The sequence below is a fragment of the Hyperolius riggenbachi genome, chromosome 10 (genome assembly GCF_040937935.1).
Source record: "Hyperolius riggenbachi isolate aHypRig1 chromosome 10, aHypRig1.pri, whole genome shotgun sequence".
Lineage (NCBI taxonomy): Eukaryota > Metazoa > Chordata > Amphibia > Anura > Hyperoliidae > Hyperolius > Hyperolius riggenbachi.
Window position 1 is genome coordinate 131,464,254 of NC_090655.1, and position 11,137 is coordinate 131,475,390.

The window sequence follows — 11,137 nt, forward strand, 5'->3', positions numbered from 1 at the left end:
TCGGCCCCTCATAGACCACCTGTCCTCAACATTTGCAGATGCTTATATCCCTGAACAGAACATCTGCGTAGACGAGTCCCTATTACGCTTTACCGGGCGCCTTGGCATCAAACAGTACATCCCAAGCAAGCGCGCCCGGTATGGGGTGAAACTGTATAAGCTCTGTGAAAGGGCCACAGGCTATACATGTCGTTTTAGGGTCTATGAGGGAAAAGACTCAAAATTGGAGCCGGTCGGATGCCCTGACTACCTGGGGAGCAGTGGAAAGGTTGTGTGGGACTTGGTGTCACCCTTGTTCCAGAAGGGGTACCATCTTTTTGTGGACAATTATTACACAAGTGTGGCCCTCTTTCAGCACTTAAAGTTAGAAGGAATCCGATGCTGTGGCACTGCGCGGCCTAGTCGCCAGGGCTTCCCCCAACGGCTCGTTACCACCAGACTTGAACGGGGGCAGAGGGCCGCCTTGCATACTGAAGACCTGCTCGCGGTGAAATGGAGGGACAAGAGGGACGTTTACTTTCTGTCCACCATTCACACAGACACGACAGTCCAAATTCAACGGGCAACTGCGGTCATTGAAAAGCCCCTTGTCGTCCACGAATATAATGTCAACATGGGAGGGGTGGACTTCAATGACCAGAGGTTAGCGCCCTATTTAGTTACCCGGAAAACAAGACGCTGGTATAAGAAAGTGTCTTTTTATCTGATTCAATTGGCGGTTTACAACAGCTTTGTTCTCTACAGTAAGGCTGGGAGAACTGGATCTTTCCTCCAATTTCAGGAACAGATCATTCTGGACATCCTGTATCCAGGTGGTGCCAGGGCCCCCCTCCCCAGATGCAACTAGCCGACTGCATGGAAGGCATTACGCCTATCAGCTTCCGTGTGCCCCAGGTCAACGCATCCGAAGAAAACGTTGCCGTGTCTGCAGCAGGGCTGGAACAAGGAGTGACACCGTTTATTATTGTCCCCGCTGTCCTGACCAGCCTGGCCTATGCGTAGGGCCGTGTTTTGAGAGGTACCACGAGCAGGTACACTATTAGAACCTAGGGAACTCCAGACACAGGAGTAGGCACACACTCGGTGGTCTTTTGCACATTGTCGCAGGGAGAGGAGAGGTAAGCTTGAAGACCAAACGGGTAAGCATAAAAGTGGGAAGAAGGATCGGTTTCCATGCTTGATATTGCTGATCTGTCCTGGGTTGGCGATATAAGACGGCATGTTTGAATTTCCCTTGAGTGTGGACACCCCCGGTTTATATGTGATTTGGGCCTATGATGATGCTTTAATGCCACACAGAGTCATCTCTATTGGCAGGCATATTGCTGTATCCTACAGGCATAATGCTGTATACTAAAGTTCTGAGGCCCAGTCACATAAGTTGGTGGCTCACCCTGAGTGCAGGGTGGCACGGGGTGTCTCTCTCCTGAGGTTATCACTGCCATTGATGTGGAGCAAGGTATGTTTGCCGTTCATTTTTCCTTTCAGCCCAGAGTGCATTACTTGTATACCCAATATAAGGAGTATAGCAGAAACTCCTAATACTGGCCATACATGTAATGATTGCAGAGACCCTAAAATGCCAGGACAGACTCCACAAATGACCCCATTTTGGAAAGAGGACACCCTAAAGTATTATGTGAGGTGCACGGTGAGTTCATAAAAGATTTTAGTTTTTGTCACAAGTTAGCAGAATTTTTTTTTTATTTTTTTTTTTAACAAAGTGTCATTTTCCGTTTACTTGTGACAAAAAATAAAATTTTCAATGACCTCACCATTACCCTCATGGAATACCTTGTTGTGTATTCTTTCCAAAATGGGGTCATTTGTGGGGTTTGTTAACTGTCCTGGCAAGTGGGCGGGGTGCTAAATTGTGAGCACCCCTGTAAAGCCTAAAGGTACTCATTGGACTCTGGGCCCCTTAGAGCAGTTAGGGTGCAAAAAAGTGCCACACATGTGGTATCCCCGTACTTGGGAGAAGTAGTACAATGTGTTTTGGGGTGTATTTTTACACATACCCATGCTGGGTGGGAGAAATACCTCTGTAAATGACAATCTTTTGATTTTTTTACACACAATTGTCCATTTACAGAGTTATTTCTCCCACCCAGCATGGGTATGTGTAAAAATACACCCCAAAACACATTGTACTACTTCTCCCGAGTACGGCGATACCACATGTGTGGCACTTTTTTGCACCCTAACTGCGCTAAAGGGCCCAAAGTCCAATGAGCACCTTTAGGCTTTCACAGGTCATTTTGCGGAATTTGATTTCCAGACTCCTCCTCACGGCTTAGGGCCCCTAAAATGCCAGGGCAGTATAGGAACCCCACAAATGACCCCATTTTAGAAAGAAGACACCCCAAGGTATTCCGTTAGTAGCATAGCGAGTTCATAGAAGATTTTATTTTTTGTCAAAAGTTAGTGGAAAATTGATTTTTATTGTTTTTTTCACAAAGTGTCATTTTCCACTAACTTTTGACAAAAAATAAAATCTTCTATGAACTCGCTATGCTACTAACGGAATACCTTGGGGTGTCTTCTTTCTAAAATGGGGTCATTTGTGGGGTTCCTATACTGCCCTGGCATTTTAGGGGCCCTAAACCGTGAGGAGTAGTCTGGAAATCAAATTCCGCAAAATGACCTGTGAAAGCCTAAAGGTGCTCATTGGCCTTTGGGCCCTTTAGCGCAGTTGGGTGCAAAAAAGTGCCACACATGTGGTATCACCGTACTCGGGAGAAGTAGTACAATGTGTTTTGGGGTGAATTTTTACACATACCCATGCTGGGTGGGAGAAATATCTCTGTAAATGGACAATTGTGTGTAAAAAAATCAAAAGATTGTCATTTACAGAGGTATTTCTCCCACCCAGCATAGGTATGTGTAAAAATACACACCAAAACACATTGTACTACTTCTCCCGAGTACGGCGATACCACATGTGTGGCACTTTTTTGCACCCTAACTGCGCTAAAGGGCCCACAGTCCAATGAGCACCTTTAGGCTTTCACAGGTCATTTTGCGGAATTTGATTTCCAGACTACTCCTCACGGTTTAGGGCCCCTAAAATGCCAGGGCAGTATAGGAACCCCACAAATGACCCCATTTTAGAAAGAAGACACCCCAAGGTATTCCGTTAGTAGCATAGCGAGTTCATAGAAGATTTTATTTTTTGTCAAAAGTTAGTGGAAAATGACACTTTGTGAAAAAAACAATAAAAATCAATTTTCCGCTAACTTTTGACAAAAAATAAAATCTTCTATGAACTCGCTATGCTACTAACGGAATACCTTGGGGTGTCTTCTTTCTAAAATGGGGTCATTTGTGGGGTTCCTATACTGCCCTGGCATTTTAGGGGTCCTAAACCGTGAGGAGTAGTCTGGAAATCAAATTCCGCAAAATGACCTGTGAAATCCTAAAGGTACTCATTGGACTTTGGGCCCTTTAGCGCAGTTAGGGTGCAAAAAAGTGCCACACATGTGGTATCGCCGTACTCAGGAGAAGTAGTATAATGTGTTTTGGGGTGTATTTTTACACATACCCATGCTGAGTGGGAGAAAGATCTCTGTAAATAGACAATTGTGTGTAAAAAAAATTAACAAATTGTCATTTACAGAGATATTTCTCCCACCCAGCATGGGTATGTGTAAAAATACACCCCAAAACACATTATACTACTTCTCCTGAGTACGGCAATACCACATGTGTGGCACTTTTTTGCAGCCTAACTGCGCTAAGGGGTCCAAAGTCCAATGAGCACCTTTAGGCTTTACAGGGGTGCTTACAATTTAGCACCCCCCAAAATGTCAGGACAGTAAACACACCCCACAAATGACCCCATTTTGGAAAGTAGACCCTTCAAGGTATTCAGAGAGGGGCATGGTGAGTCCGTGGCAGATTTCATTTTTTTTTGTCGCAAGTTAGAAGAAATGGAAACTTTTTTTTTTTTTTCTCACAAAGTGTCATTTTCCGCTTACTTGTGACAAAAAATAATATCTTCTATGAACTCACTATGCCTCTCAGTGAATACTTTGGGATGTCTTCTTTCCAAAATGGGGTCATTTGGGGGGTATTTATACTATCCTGGAATTCTAGCCCCTCATGAAACATGACAGGGGGTCAGAAAAGTCAGAGATGCTTGAAAATGGGAAAATTCACTTTTTGCACCATAGTTTGTAAACGCTATAACTTTTACCCAAACCAATAAATATACACTGAATGGGTTTTTTTTTATCCAAAACATGTTTGTCCACATTTTTCGCGCTGCATGTATACAGAAATTTTACTTTATTTGAAAACTGTCAGCACAGAAAGTTAAAAAAATCATTTTTTTGCCAAAATTCATGTCTTTTTTGATGAATATAATAAAAAGTAAAAATCGCAGGAGCAATCAAGTAGCACCAAAAGAAAGCTTTATTAGTGACAAGAAAAGGAGCCAAAATTCATTTAGGTGGTAGGTTGTATGAGCGAGCAATAAACCGTGAAAGCTGCAGTGGTCTGAATGGAAAAAAAGTGGCCGGTCCTTAAAGGGAAGGTCCAAGCAAAAAAAAAAAATGAGTTTCACTTACCTGGGGCTTCTACCAGCCCCATGTAGCCATCCTGTGCCCTCGTAGTCACTCACTGCTGCTCCAGTCCCCCGCTGGCAGCTTTCTGACCTCGGAGGTCAGGGCCGCATTGCGTACATTTTTACGCATTCCCGCTAGTGCAGGAACATTAACATATACATTTTTACGCGTTAGTGGTGCAACGCATACATTTTTGTTCCTGCACTAGCTGGAATGCGTAAAAATGTATGCAATGCGGCCCTGACCTCCGAGGTCAGAAAGCTGCCAGCGGGGTACTGGAGCAGCAGTGAGTGACTACGAGGGCACAGGATGGCTACATGGGGCTGGTAGAAGCCCCAGGTAAGTGAAACTCATTTTTTTTTTTTGCTTGGACCTTCCCTTTAAGGGGTAGAAAGCCCTAGGTCCTCAAGTGGTTAAGCATGTGCACAGGCCTTCTTGCTGTGCTTTTAGACATATAAATACAGGTCATATGTGTAAATTCCTAAGTGTCAGTTTATCTAATTGTCATTTTTGTAACTTTCTTTGTACAAGTCACTGTCATTCATCATTGGTATATTTTTTTATCTGCTGAAATATACATTAACTGTTTATAGCTGCACCTAGGCATCATTACTTTTCACAATAATATAGTCAGACTAAAAGAATATTAGTCAGAATAAAGGAATATTAAACATGGAATAAAATATGGAATAATGTCATATACCTTGTATAGCAACATATGAACTCCGCCCTACTTTAGCCAGAAAAGGCAGAGGGCTTTCTCAGTCACGCTAGTTCTATTGTAAACTTTATTGGAACATGGCATTAGTTCCCTTTACAAACAGCTATGTGAAAACTTTTATCCAAATAGATAAATTGGATTAGCCTTTAGACTGCATTTGTCACCAGCACTGGTTTGTCCCCTAGTACATAATGATGTATTTCTTAAATTCAATTGCTAAGACACTCATTATTAAATTAGTGCCTACTGCAAAGTAATTTCAACAGCAATGGTGGTTAGACCTAAAGCTAAGAATACACAGTACAACATTTTTAATAGATTACAGTAAAACATTTTTACTATAGTAAACTCATTCTTAACAACACATATATTATAAAAACTGATACAAATGAAACTACTCCTCATAACTATTTGGTCAAAATATTGGAAGCAGGATATTTGGGTGCCCGTGGCTAATGGACAATGTAGGCGCCTTCATAGGCGTAATGCAAATATTAGCTATTGGGAGCTAAAAGCAGAAATTTCGGTGCCCGATAAATATTGTTTTGAAAATTAGAATGTTATCGTTTTTGAAACTTCAATTGTTTTGAAAATTAGAACGTTATAAAGTTTTAAATATTTTTCGTATCTGATAATTATTGTTTTGAAATGTATCGTTTTACAAATTATAAGGTTAGGAAGGGGCTTTTAGGGTTAGGCATCAGGAAGGGGGGGTTTTCACGGAAATGTGATTTTGCACAGTCTCTACACTCAGATTAAGTATAATTAAAGTGGATCCGAGATGAACTTTTACTCATTGCATAATTGTGTTCCTTTCCTATTGTTTATAGGGCATTCCTCAAGCCAAATACTTTTTTGTTTTTGTTTTAATACTCTAATTCCCTATCAACTAAACAAGCCACGCCCATAGTTTTTCAGAGAGCCAAGGCACTTTCAGACAGTAGCAAGGGCTCATGGGAGCTCAGTCTGGGCAGAAGGAGGGGGAGGTATTACTAGCCAGAGATTTCAGAGGCAGAGGGAGGAGGAGGGGAGATTAGGGTTTTTTGCTCAAGATGCAGATAAGCCTGCCTCTGTGTAATGTTCACAAACAAAATGGCTTCTGTCATTGTATCACAGGAAGAAATATTCATATTCTATTAAAGCTGTTTGCAGCTAGATTTGCTGTGTAAACTATCTAAACTTTAGATAAGATATATAGACAAGTTACTTGTTATAGTTTGTTTTTCATCTCAGATCCGCTTTAAGTACAATCCCGCAGCGCCAATGGGAGAAGAAAAAAGTGCACTTGGGAGTTACTTACCTCAGCAGGGGAAAGCCTCTCGATCCTAATGAGGCTTCCCTCATCCTCTTCACCTCAGGAATCCAGCACCTGCAGCCACTGAAAAAAAAAACCAGCAACATGCCGGTGGCGGCGCGTGCATGCGCACTAGTGGCTACCAGCTTAGGCTCCAGTGCAAATAGTCGTTCCTGATGATTGGGTCTACTCTACTGTGCAGGCATGGGGCATCTGGGCGAGCACAGTGGAGTGGACCTAATCTGGCTTGGCTAGCAGGAAGCTGGTCATGTGCAGGCGTGCACGCCAAGCTCCCAACGAGATCTTCAGGGATCCAAGTGCAGGTTTCCCTTTGGTGAGGATGGGAGAAGCCACTTTAGGATCTAGAGGCTTCCTCCCTCCCGTAGTAAGTACCCCTCCAGGCACTTTTTCACTTTAAGCCAGTGGTTCTCAAACTTTTCCAGGTGAGGGCACCCTTGGTGACTTTGAAATTTTTTCAAGGCACCCCTTGACAAAACCAAATACCGAAATGCTGTTATGACACAACATCAGTTAGTATTTGTTCTAGTATAAGTTACAGTGGTTCGAAAAGTATACATATAAAAATTGCACATAATTCGATTTGGTAAAATTATTGTATTTATTGTATTTATAGGTGCGGACATATTACTATTACACAGCACTGGACAATAAATAGAAAACATACAATGTTAACAAGGTGTGTCGGACAGAGAGGTAGACATGTTAACAAACCACTTTAGTTTACCTAATGAGAAGTATGAGCCTGTTGGGCACTGCACAACTTTTCAAACCTTGGAATCAGATTTGATACAGCCAGCCTCATTTCCTTTTCCACTTCAAGTTTTGAACGATACTTGCTCTTAATCACAGCAACTGCTGAAAAACCAGCCTCGCATAGATATGAGGTTGCAAATGGAATTAAAATGCGCTTGGCTTTCGCACTCAGTAGGGGATATTCATTAGCAATTGTTATCCAAAAATCAGTTAGGTCCATGTGAGAAAATTTGGCTTTTAAATTTATGTCACAGGACAATTCAATGAAACTTTCTTGTTCGGCAGAAGTAAAATCTGATGGAATCTCATTCCGAAATGGGTCTTGGACCCATGCATATTTATTACAATCTTCTGGGAAGTATTTTTCAAACCAGTAACTGAGCTGTGTGAGGTGGTATTCAAAAACACATTTCAGTTCATGGTCCAAGGATAGGTCATTGGATGTAATGAAATCATGCATCAATGGGAAACAGTCCTTCCAATCATTTTCTTCTAATTTCCTCCTCCAAAGTATTAATTTTTTTTTAAATGCTGATATCTTCTCAGAAAGTTTCAGAATGTGTGTGTTCTTTCCCTGTAGGGAGAGATTTAAAACATTCAATTTTTGGAAGACATCACACAAGTATGCTAATTTTGCCAAGAAACCTGTATCTAAGAAGTGTCTGCCACACTCATGATCTTCTTCTTCAAGATAGGAGTAGAGTTCTTGACGCAATTCAAAAACACGAGACAGTACATTGCCACGAGAGAGCCATCGTGAGCTACAGTAGTACAATAAGGATGTATGCTCAGATCCCATATCCTCACACATTTTTTTAAAAAAACATGCTTTCTGTGGTCGAGTTTTAATGTAATTTACAACTTTTAAGACATTTTCCATTACTAGGTTAAGTGGAGGACTGAGTTGCTTTGAGGCAAGTGCTTCTCTGTGGATAACACAGTGGGTCCAGAGTGCATCAGGAGCTTTATTTCTTACAAGTGCCTGTAAGCCTCCATAACAGCCAGACATAGAACGACCTCCATCCGTGCAAACTCCAACACACTTTGTCCAGTCCAGGTTGTTGTCACTCATAAAAGTGTCCAGAATATTGAACAAGTCTTGTCCCTTTATACCTGCCGTAATACTTTTACAAAACAGGAGGTCTTCCATGATTTTGTCTTCATCAATAAATCTTGCATAGCAGATCAAATGAGCATCTTTGTGGCTGTCAGTTGCCTCATCAAGCTGTAATCCAAATTCCTTTCCCTTCATTTTTTCAGTAATTTGATCATTGAGATCTTCGGCCATGCATTCAATTCTCCGACTAACAGTACTGTTGGATAAAGGTATTTTGGAAAGCAGTTTTCCTGTAGATTCTCCAGCCATAAGTGTGACCATCTCCATAGCAGCTGGTAAAATCAGATCCTCTGGAATGGTGTGGGGCTTTTTACACTTTGCCACTAAATATGCTACCTTGTATGAGGCTAGCAAGGCATTTTTTGGTATTGAGGCTTGTTTCAAAAATGTTTTCTTTTGTTCTTGTATGTCACTTAATCTTCTTGCAAAAAAATCAGGAGATTTATTAGCCACATTAGGATAATTTGTTTCCAAGTGACGTTTTAGTTTACTAGGAATCATGCACTCTGGAGCCAAAACTTTGAGACATATTACACACTGCGGACGCTCTTCTTGATGGATCTCCACTGAAGTAAAACCAAAGTTTAGATAGGAGTCGTCATATTTCCGACATTTACGTCTCTTCACACCTTTGCCACCACTAGTCTGTGGTTCACAATCTTTGTCTCCATTCCCGTGTTTCCTATTGAAGTTCAAAAACCTTTCCATTTTTAAGCACAGTTTTTGATTTTGTATAATTGTGTTTCTTGTCTTGACGTTGCAATGCGTGAGAAATCTGCAAAAGGATAAGCAAAAATATTCTTGTGGGTCTGGGTATGAACAATAGTAGCCATATTACACATCAAATGTTGCCAAATTGTATACATTGAACTTGAAGACATATTATAAGCCACATGTAGCATCAATAATATGTTGAGGAAATTACCTCCTTTAATGAGGAAACACTCCCTCTCCAAGTAGCCCATGACCACCTTGTGCAAGCCAGATGGAGGCCCTCTGGCTTGTGCATGCCGGATGGAGACTCACTGGCTAGTGCAGGCCTGATGGAGGCTCTCTGGTTTGTGCAGGCCAGATAGAGGCCCTCTGGCTTGTGCAGGCCTGATGGAGGCCCTCTGGCTTGTGCAGGACTGATGGAGGCCCTCTGGCTTGTGCAGGCCTGATGGAGGCCCTCTGGCTTGTGCAGGCCTGATGGAGGCCCTCTGGCTTGTGCAGGCCGGATGGAGGCTCTCTGGCAGGTTCCGGCCGGATGGAGGCTCTCTGGCAGGTGCAGGCCGGATGGAGGCTCTCTGGCAGGTGCAGGCCGGATGGAGGCTCTCTGGCAGGTGCAGGCCGGATGGAGACTCACTGGCTGGTGCAGGCCTGATGGAGGCCCTCTGGCTGGTGCAGGCCTGATGGAGGCCCTCTGGCTTGTGCAGGCCTGATGGAGGCCCTCTGGCTTGTGCAGGCCTGATGGAGGCCCTCTGGCTTGTGCAGGCCTGATGGAGGCCCTCTGGCTTGTGCAGGCCTGATGGAGGCCCTCTGGCTTGTGCAGGCCTGATGGAGGCCCTCTGGCTTGTGCAGGCCTGATGGAGGCCCTCTGGCTTGTGCAGGCCTGATGGAGGCCCTCTGGCTTGTGCAGGCCTGATGGAGGCCCTCTGGCTTGTGCAGGCCTGATGGAGGCCCTCTGGCTTGTGCAGGCCTGATGGAGGCCCTCTGGCAGGTGCAGGCTGGATGGAGGCTCTCTGGCAGGTGCAGGCCGGATGGAGGCTCTCTGGCAGGTGCAGGCCGGATGGAGGCTCTCTGGCAGGTGCAGGCCGGATGGCTGGTGACAGCGCTGGAGTGAGGTCATGTGTAGTGATTGTCAGCATATTTCCCCACAAAATGCATTCAGATGGTCAGCAGATTTCCCAAAAAAGAGAGGGCCTGACGGGCAGGTCGATAGATGTCCCCAGTTTAGGTAGCCAGGTCTATAGGTGTCCCCAGTTTAGGTAGGCAGGTCTATACGTGTTCCCAGTTTAGGTAGCCAGGTCTATAGGTGTCCCCAGTTTAGGTAGGCAGGTCTATACGTGTTCCCAGTTTAGGTAGGCAGGTCTATACGTGTCCCCAGTTTAGGTAGGCAGGTCTATAGATGTCCCCAGTTTAGGTAGGCAGGTCTACAAGTGTCGTCCCCAGTTAGGTAGGCAGGTCTATAAGTGCCCCCAGCCTGGAAGGGGGGCAGTGGGCACAGAGCGGTGGGAAGCCCCACCCCCTCACCTAGGGCCCTCCCTTCCGCGCTCCCCCCTCTATAATTGCACCCAGCAGCGGCAGCGAGCGGGAATCACTTACTGAGAATCATACCATCTCGCGTGCCGCTGCTGGTCTGGTCTTCTGCACTGCACTGTCCAATCACTCTCTCACAGGAAGTACAGTGAGAGTGTGATTGGATTGTGTCAGTGCAGAAGACCAGACCAGCAGCGGCACGCAGAGCTATCGATCTCTCGGTAAGCTGTTCCCCGCTGCTGCCGCTGGCTAGCTGCAATTCTGGTGGGGAGAGCGTGGAAGGAGCGGGCCCTAGGTGAGGAAGAGGGGGGAGGCTTCCCCCCCTCCCCACCACTCTGTGTCCACTTCCCCCCTTCCTGCGCTGTGCCCCCTCCTTTTCAGCACTGGGGCCCCCAGGGGCAAGAGGCCTACCAGGCAAAAACCCGAGC

The 11,137-nt window shown here is 44.5% G+C and overlaps 1 protein-coding gene across 1 annotated transcript; it reads right to left on the reverse strand.

The window, feature by feature from the left end:
* Positions 1-7,325: 7,325 nt before the first annotated feature.
* Positions 7,326-9,179, reverse strand: LOC137536730 (zinc finger BED domain-containing protein 5-like). Its single transcript, XM_068258951.1, has one exon. The coding sequence runs from the start codon at positions 9,177-9,179 to the stop codon at positions 7,326-7,328; it is 1,854 nt and encodes a 617-aa protein (XP_068115052.1).
* Between the last annotated feature and the right edge of the window lie 1,958 nt (positions 9,180-11,137).

Bases quoted from the DNA above. Each gene is read 5' to 3' on its own strand.
- LOC137536730 (XM_068258951.1), bottom strand. From the start codon at position 9,179: ATGGAAAGGTTTTTGAACTTCAATAGGAAACACGGGAATGGAGACAAA.